General features: G+C 42.4%; 2 protein-coding genes across 7 annotated transcripts in view; one reads left to right on the forward strand and one right to left on the reverse strand.

The window, feature by feature from the left end:
- The window catches only part of setdb2 (SET domain bifurcated histone lysine methyltransferase 2), a 15172-nt gene extending 11362 nt beyond the window's left edge, over positions 1-3810 (reverse strand). For 2 of the 6 annotated variants that reach the window (XM_081361016.1, XM_081361015.1), the window contains exons 1-3: positions 3270-3345; positions 3047-3086; positions 2482-2595 (exon numbers count right to left, since the gene is read on the reverse strand). In XM_081361016.1, the coding sequence (XP_081217142.1) occupies positions 2482-2595; positions 3047-3068 (136 nt within the window). In that variant the 5' untranslated portion in view covers positions 3069-3086; positions 3270-3345. Of the gene's footprint in view, positions 1-2481; positions 2596-3046; positions 3184-3269 lie in introns of those variants that run through there. The other 4 variants (XM_081361012.1, XM_081361014.1, XM_081361017.1 and 1 more) reach the window with 4 other exon arrangements.
- A 1396-nt stretch (positions 3811-5206) lies between these two features.
- The window catches only part of LOC308688624 (uncharacterized protein), a gene marked incomplete at its 5' end in the record, with an annotated part of 4314 nt that continues 2020 nt past the window's right edge, over positions 5207-7500 (forward strand). The window contains 5 exons of the mRNA XM_081361807.1: positions 5207-5393; positions 5546-5659; positions 6538-6770; positions 7004-7141; positions 7417-7500. The exon at positions 7417-7500 is cut by the window's right edge and continues 110 nt beyond it. Coding sequence (XP_081217933.1) covers positions 5207-5393; positions 5546-5659; positions 6538-6770; positions 7004-7141; positions 7417-7500 — 756 coding nt within the window. The remainder of the gene's footprint in view (positions 5394-5545; positions 5660-6537; positions 6771-7003; positions 7142-7416) is intronic.

A 7500-nucleotide genomic window follows, 5' to 3' on the forward strand; every position in this document is an offset into this window, starting at 1 on the left:
TTGTGAGTGAGTGAGTTTGAGTGAGTTAGTGAGTGAGTGAGTGTGTGTGTTTGTGAGTTAGTGAGTGAGTGAGTGTGTGTTTGTGAGTTAGTGAGTGAGTGAGTGAGTGAGTGTGTTTGTGAGTGAGTGAGTTTGAGTGAGTGAGTGAGTTTGAGTGAGTGAGTGAGTTAGAGTGTGTTTGTGAGTGAGTGAGTGAGTGAGTGAGTGAGTGAGTGAGTGAGTGAGTGAGTGAGTGAGTGTGTGTGTGTGTGTGTGTGTGTGTGTGTGTGTGTGTGTGTGTGTGTGTTTGTGAGTGAGTTAGTGAGTGAGTGAGTGAGTGAGTGTGTGTGTGTGTGTGTTTGTGAGTTAGTGAGTGAGTGAGTGAGTGTGTGTGTGTGTGTTTGTGAGTGAGTGTGTTTGTGAGTGAGTGAGTGTGTTTGTGAGTTAGTGAGTGAGTGAATGTGTTAGTGAGTGAGTGAGTTTGAGTGTGTTTGTGAGTTAGTGAGTGAGTGAGTGAGTGAGTGAGTGAGTGAGTGAGTGAGTGTGTTTGTGAGTTAGTTAGTGAGTGAGTGAGTTTGAGTGTGTGTGTTTGTGAGTGAGTGAGTGTGTGTGTGTGTGTGTGTGTGTGTGTGTGTGTGTGTGTGTGTGTGTGTGTGTGTGTGTGTGTGTGTGTGTGTGTGAGTGAGTGTGAGTGAGTGTGAGTGAGTGTGTTTGTGAGTGAGTGAGTGAGTTTGTGAGTGAGTGAGTGAGTGAGTGAGTGAGTGAGTGTGTGAGTGAGTTTGTGATTTAGTGAGTGAGTGAGTTTGAGTGTGTTTGTGAGTGAGTTTGAGTGAGTGAGTGAGTGAGTGAGTGTGTTTATGAGTGAGTGAGTGAGTGAGTGAGTGTGTTTGTGAGTGAGTGAGTGAGTGTGTTTGTGAGTGAGTTTGAGTGAGTGAGTGAGTGTGTTTGTGAGTGAGTTTGAGTGTTAGTGAGTGTGTGAGTTTGTGAGTGAGTGAGTGAGTGTGTTTATGAGTGAGTGAGTGAGTGAGTGTGTTTGTGAGTGAGTGAGTGAGTGAGTGAGTGAGTGAGTGAGTGAGTGTGTGTGTTTGTGAGTGAGTTTGAGTGAGTGAGTTTGAGTGTTAGTGAGTGTGTGAGTTTGTGAGTGAGTGAGTGAGTGAGTGAGTGAGTGAGTGTGTGAGTGTGTGTGTGTGTGTGAGTGAGTGAGTTTGTGAGTGAGTTTGAGTGAGTGAGTGTGTTTGTGAGTGAGTGAGTGAGTGAGTGAGTGTGTTTGTGAGTGAGTGAGTGAGTGAGTGTGTTTGTGAGTGAGTTTGAGTGAGTGAGTGAGTGAGTGAGTGTGTTTGTGAGTGAGTTTGAGTGAGTGTGTTTGTGAGTGAGTTTGAGTGAGTGAGTGAGTGAGTTAGTGAGTGAGTGAGTGTGTGTTTGTGAGTAAGTGAGTGAGTGAGTGTGTGTTTGTGAGTTAGTGAGTGTTTGTGAGTTAGTGAGTGAGTGAGTGAGTGAGTGTGTGTTTGTGAGTTAGTGATTGAGTGAGTGTGTGTTTGTGAGTTAGTGAGTGAGTGAGTGAGTGTGTGTGTGTGTGTCTGTGTGTGTGTGTGTGTGTGTGTGTGTGTGTGTTTGTGAGTGAGTGTGTTTGTGAGTGTGTGTGTGTGTGTTTGTGAGTGAGTTTGTGAGTGAGTGAGTTTGAGTGAGTTAGTGAGTGAGTGTGTGTGTTTGTGAGTTAGTGAGTGAGTGAGTGTGTGTTTGTGAGTTAGTGAGTGAGTGAGTGTGTTTGTGAGTGAGTGAGTTTGAGTGAGTGAGTGAGTTTGAGTGAGTGAGTGAGTGAGTTAGAGTGTGTTTGTGAGTGAGTGAGTGAGTGAGTGAGTGTGTGTGTGTGTGTGTGTGTGTGTGTGTGTGTGTGTGTGTTTGTGAGTGAGTTAGTGAGTAAGTGAGTGAGTGAGTGAGTGTGTGTGTGTGTGTGTGTGTTTGTGAGTTAGTGAGTGAGTGAGTGAGTGAGTGAGTGAGTGAGTGAGTGTGTGTGTGTGTTTGTGAGTGAGTGTGTTTGTGAGTGAGTGAGTGTGTTTGTGAGTTAGTGAGTGAGTGAATGTGTTAGTGAGTGAGTGAGTTTGAGTGTGTTTGTGAGTTAGTGAGTGAGTGAGTGAGTGAGTGAGTGAGTGAGTGAGTGAGTGAGTGAGTGAGTGAGTGTGTGTGTGTGTGTGTGTGTGTGTTTGTGAGTGAGTGAGTGAGTGAGTGTGTTTGTGAGTTAGTTAGTGAGTGAGTGAGTTTGAGTGTGTTTGTGAGTGAGTGAGTGTGTGTGTGTGTGTGTGTGTGTGTGTGTGTGTGTGTGTGTGTGTGTGTGTGTGTGTGTGTGTGTGAGTGAGTGAGTGTGAGTGAGTGGAGTGTGTTTGTGAGTGAGTGAGTGAGTTTGTGAGTGAGTGAGTGAGTGAGTTTGTGATTTAGTGAGTGAGTGAGTTTGAGTGAGTGAGTGAGTGAGTGAGTGAGTGAGTGAGTGAGTGAGTGAGTGTGTACCTCTGTCTGTTGCGGTGTTGTCTCTAATCACGTCTCGTAAATGTGAAAGAACTTCGATCAGATCATCAAACACTTCATCAACATCCACTTCCTCCCAGAAGGTCTTTGCTCGCTCTGAAACACACGATCATCAAAACCCAGCCAATAGGGAACGTTCTCTCAATGTTAGGGTTAGTAACATTTAATAGAACGTTCACTCAGAGTCATCTGGTCTTTAATAATGTTCTGAAAGCATTAGCACACAAAAAATATTTATACATCGTTCATGGAAACATTTTAGCTGGATGTTCGTCTGACGTTTTTTAAATGTAACTAGTTTCAGAACGTTCAGTGAACATTCAAAAGTAACATTCTCATAATGTTTGAAGAATGATACAATGGAATATTCCCTTAACGTTCACATAACCAATAAAAACAACGTGTGTGTGTGTGTGTGTGTGTGTGTGTGTGTGTGTGTTCAGAACATTTAAAAACTGGACGTTCTGAAAACATTCAGAAATAACGTTTTCATGAATTAATGTGAACGTTGGCAAACCGTTCTTAAATCGCGTTTTTGTTCTCTTACCGGTTTCACACTCCATCATCATCTCTGAGCCTCAGAAGAGCTGATAAGAGATCGAGACACAAACAAAGATTCATAATAGCCTATACCTGACAAGAATTAGTCCATGTCAACAACTCAACTCTATATTATCTCATGAAGACGCTGAATAGTGACCAAACATTAAACTTCACGGAAATGCTAAAAAAAGCTAGTGCAAACTGAATGAAAATGTCAGATTTCTTACTTAAACGACTTCATTAAAGTGAATGAAAGAACGCGCCATCACAGAAGAATCATCCCCATGTGATTTGATTTGATTTGTTCTTTCGAACCGAAGCTCATGTGAATCACAGAGAGAAGCTTCAACAACACGGCATTTGATGCAAACTCCATAACCTCACCGGACAGATATATTGAACTAAAGGCTTTTCATTACAGTCGTGTGTTTTTTTGTGACTCTTTTGATTGAATGATGATGACACACATTTTTTGTTGGATCAGTTCATAGAAGAAACACACTGTCCGAACGAACCGATACGCTAAAATGAATCGGTCTTCCCGAATGTTTTGGTTCCAGTAAGAGTCAACATCAATCGATCATCGATATCGCTTAGTTACTGTTTCCCTTCATCTTTTCGAAACAGTCGTACTAATTACACTATCATTGGATAATATTGCTGGTACAGTGTGGTTTGTGTGAAATTAAAACGCGTTAAAAATGAGTTCTCCATCTATCAGTGATTCAGTGTTCGTCTATGTATGTCTGTGTTTAACATGATATGGGAAATTAGTTGCTAATAGTTTATTGTACTGTATTGACCCTGTAAACAGATCTACGTTAACAAGCATAAAATGCACATTTATATTACATCACGTGACGTAGTTGTGTATGTTATGTATCATGCGGTGTACTTCCGGTGAGGTTTTGTAACAATGATTGTGCGGTTATGCAATTCTACACATTTCTACAAAAAGACTAGAGTGTGTGTGTGAGTTCAGTTCACTGCAGAGCGGATCTCATTATTTACAGTAAGATCAGTTCATTCATATTTATCATGTCCAGTGTGTGTCTGTGTAGAGATGAACGATTCATGTAACTTAAACTCAGTGTTTTTAATCATAAAACATTTGCAGTGAGTGTTTGTGTGATGGTATATATTGTTTTATTTATAATATGTATGTATATATATATATATATATATATATATATATATATATATATATATATATACAGTACAGGTCAAAAGTTTGGAAACATTACTATTTTTAATGTTTTTGAAAGAAGTTTCTTCTGCTCATCAAGCCTGCATTTATTTAATAAAAAATACAGAAAAAAAATAATATTGTGATATATTATTACAATTTAAAATAATTGGTTTTCAATTTATTATACTTTAAATTATCATTTATTCCTGTGATGCAAAGCTGAACTTTCAGGATCATTACTCCAGTCTATCACATGATCCTTTAGAAATCACTCTAATATTCTGATTCATTATCAAAGTTGGGAACAGTTCTGCTGCTTAATATTTTTTCATAACCTGTGATACTTTTTTAGGATACTTTGATGAATAAAAAGTAAAAAAATTAAAATAAAAAAAGAAGCAAATTTTTTTAAAATAGAAATCTTTTGTAACAACAATATACACGACTAGTCAGTAATTTGGGGTCAGTAATTCTTTTTTTGAAATAAATCAATAATTTTATTCAGCAAGGATGTGTTAAATTGGTAAAAAGTGATAGTAAAGAAGATTTATATTATTAGAAAATATTTTTTTATTTTGAATAAATGCAGTTCTTTTTAACCTTTTATTCATCAAATATATCAGGCAGCAGAACTGTTTCCAACACTCTTAATAAATCAGAATATTAGAGTGATTTCTAAAGGATCATGTGATAGACTGGAGTAATGATCCTGAAAATTCAGCTTTGATCACAGGAATAAATAATTTTTTAAAGTATATTCAAATAGAAAACTATTATTTTAAGTTGTAATAATATTATATATGTATGTATTTATGTATATGTGTACAGGTAGAGTACATATGAGTATATATGTGTATATATATATATATATATAGAGTATATATGTATGTAATATAAATTATGTAATCTAAAAATGTAATATAAATGTGTGTGTGTGTGTGTGTGTGTGTGTGTGTGTGTGTGTGTCAGGTGCGCATGGCTCAGGTGCGTCGGTCCGTCACTGAGGCGCTGTGGGGAGTGTGTGCTGCTGACGCGATGTCGATGCCGGTCCACTGGTACTACAACACCGCAGACATCAGAACACACTTCGGCGGCTGGATCACCGGCTTCAACGCGCCGCGCAACACACACCCGTCCAGCATCCTCCGCCTGTCCAACACCGGTGTGTAACACTCCCGTGACCGGACACCTGTGCACTGACGCTCCTGTAGCATGTGTGTAACCCTGTGTGTGTGTGTGTGTGTGTGTGTGTGTGTGTGTGTGTGTGTGTGTGTGTGTGTGTGTGTGTGTGTGTGTGTGTGTGTGTGTGTGCAGCTGGCAGCGGCCGCGCGAACGGCTCGTCTGGAGATCCTGTGGTGGGGAACGTGATTCTGCATGATAAGCTGAAGTTCTGGATGGATCCGCGTGGGTCGGTGCACTACCATCAAGGTAACGAGATGAGTGACTGAAGCCTCTAGTCTGAGGTGTCCAATCCATCAACCAATCAGGGGCTTTCAGACTGGAGCCCGCGGGAAAGTTTAGAGGAAAATATGTGAAAAAATACATACAGTTATAATCAAAATTAATCAACCCCCATTGCAAATTGGGCTTATTGTCAAAATGTACACACTTTCAGCTGTTTCAATGAACAAATCAAACAAAAGTAATTGAAATAGCTCAACACAACACGTTTCAAGTGGTTTCCCCAAATTCAACTGAAAATGCAACTTCCACATTCTCTAAATTATTCAACGCCCTGAACAGAATCCCTCACAACAGCGCAGATCTGCAGAACGGATGTCGTCTCATTAATCAAGGGCTTCATTAGCTGCACCAGGTGTGCTTGAGCTAGAACACATGACACATCTGAATCCATGTAATTATAATGTTAACTTTTCTCATTATGAACTGAAAGTCAGCCGCTCCAGAGAGAAGCGTTTAGTCCGGCTCACGCAGCATCTAACTCTCACCCCTATAACCCTGACCCTGACCCTGACCCCTATAACCCTGACCCTAACTCTCACCCCTATAACCCTGACCCTAACTCTCACCCCTATAACCCTGACCCTAACTCTCACCCCTATAACCCTGACCCTAACTCTCACCCCTATAACCCTGACCCTAACTCTCACCCCTATAACCCTGACCCTGACCCTGACCCTGACCCCTATAACCCTGACCCTAACTCTCACCCCTATAACCCTGACCCTAACTCTCACCCCTATAACCCTGACCCTGACCCCTATAACCCTGACCCTAACTCTCACCCCTATAACCCTGACCCTGACCCTACCTGAAAACTCCCTCAGTGACGGTGTGATCTGCAGGTCTGCACGCGGGTCAGAACACCCTGAACGTTCTGTGCGCTCTGAGAGCCGCCCAGGTTCTGTCCGCCGGCTCGTTCTCCAGCGCCGCTGATCCCGCAGCGCGAGCCGCCGTCCTGTCGGATTACGTGGCGTTCCTGACGAGTCCCGGCTCTCACGCCGACACGTACGCGGAGTCCTTCCACCGGAGCTTCTTCTGCGACTGGCGGGAGCCGCGACCCACGACCCCCAGCGAGGTGAGCGCACCGGAACCCCTGTCGCTCGCCGCCGGTGCTGGGGAACGTTACTGTGACATCTAATGCGTTACAATATTGCCTTACTTAGTTCCTTTTTTAGAAAAGTAATACGTTGCGTTACTTTTGCGTGACTTTTTTTTTCACCTGGGCTGGGCTTGTTTTTTTTTTTAGAACAAAAAAGTTATATATTTTTCACTGTTGGCGTCAGCATCATGTGACCCGTGTGTGCGCAGGTTCTGGAGTTCGCGGAGCGGCGATCGAGGCGCATGTTGAACTCGTCCCGCAGCGACGGACAGCTGAACGCCATCGGCTGCCTTCCCACCGCCATTCCCTTCGTGCTCATGTCTGCCTCAGCCAATGAGGAGCAAGCAGTGAGTCACGTGACACGTTTGCACTATATATATAAATGAACTACATTAATAACTTTTTTACAGCAGAAATGAAGCATCACTGAGCTTACTTCAGCTGGACTGAGACGCTGTTTTCTTCTGGACACAAACTCTGTTGCATTATTATCTCAGTAAAGCTGCTCTGAAACACTGTGTGCTGTAACAAGCGCTGTATAAGTAACTGTGACTTGACACCATCTCACAGCTAATCAGAGTGTCCGCTGGTCCTGTGTGTGTGTGTGTGTGTGTGTGTGCAGGTGTGTGCGGCGGTGGAGTTTGTGAAGCTCACTCATCCTCACGCGCAGCTGGAGCCGCTGGTGTCTCTGTACGCTCGCGCGCTT

The sequence above is a fragment of the Scardinius erythrophthalmus genome (assembly GCF_964197995.2).
Source record: "Scardinius erythrophthalmus genome assembly, chromosome: 3".
NCBI lineage: Eukaryota > Metazoa > Chordata > Actinopteri > Cypriniformes > Leuciscidae > Scardinius > Scardinius erythrophthalmus.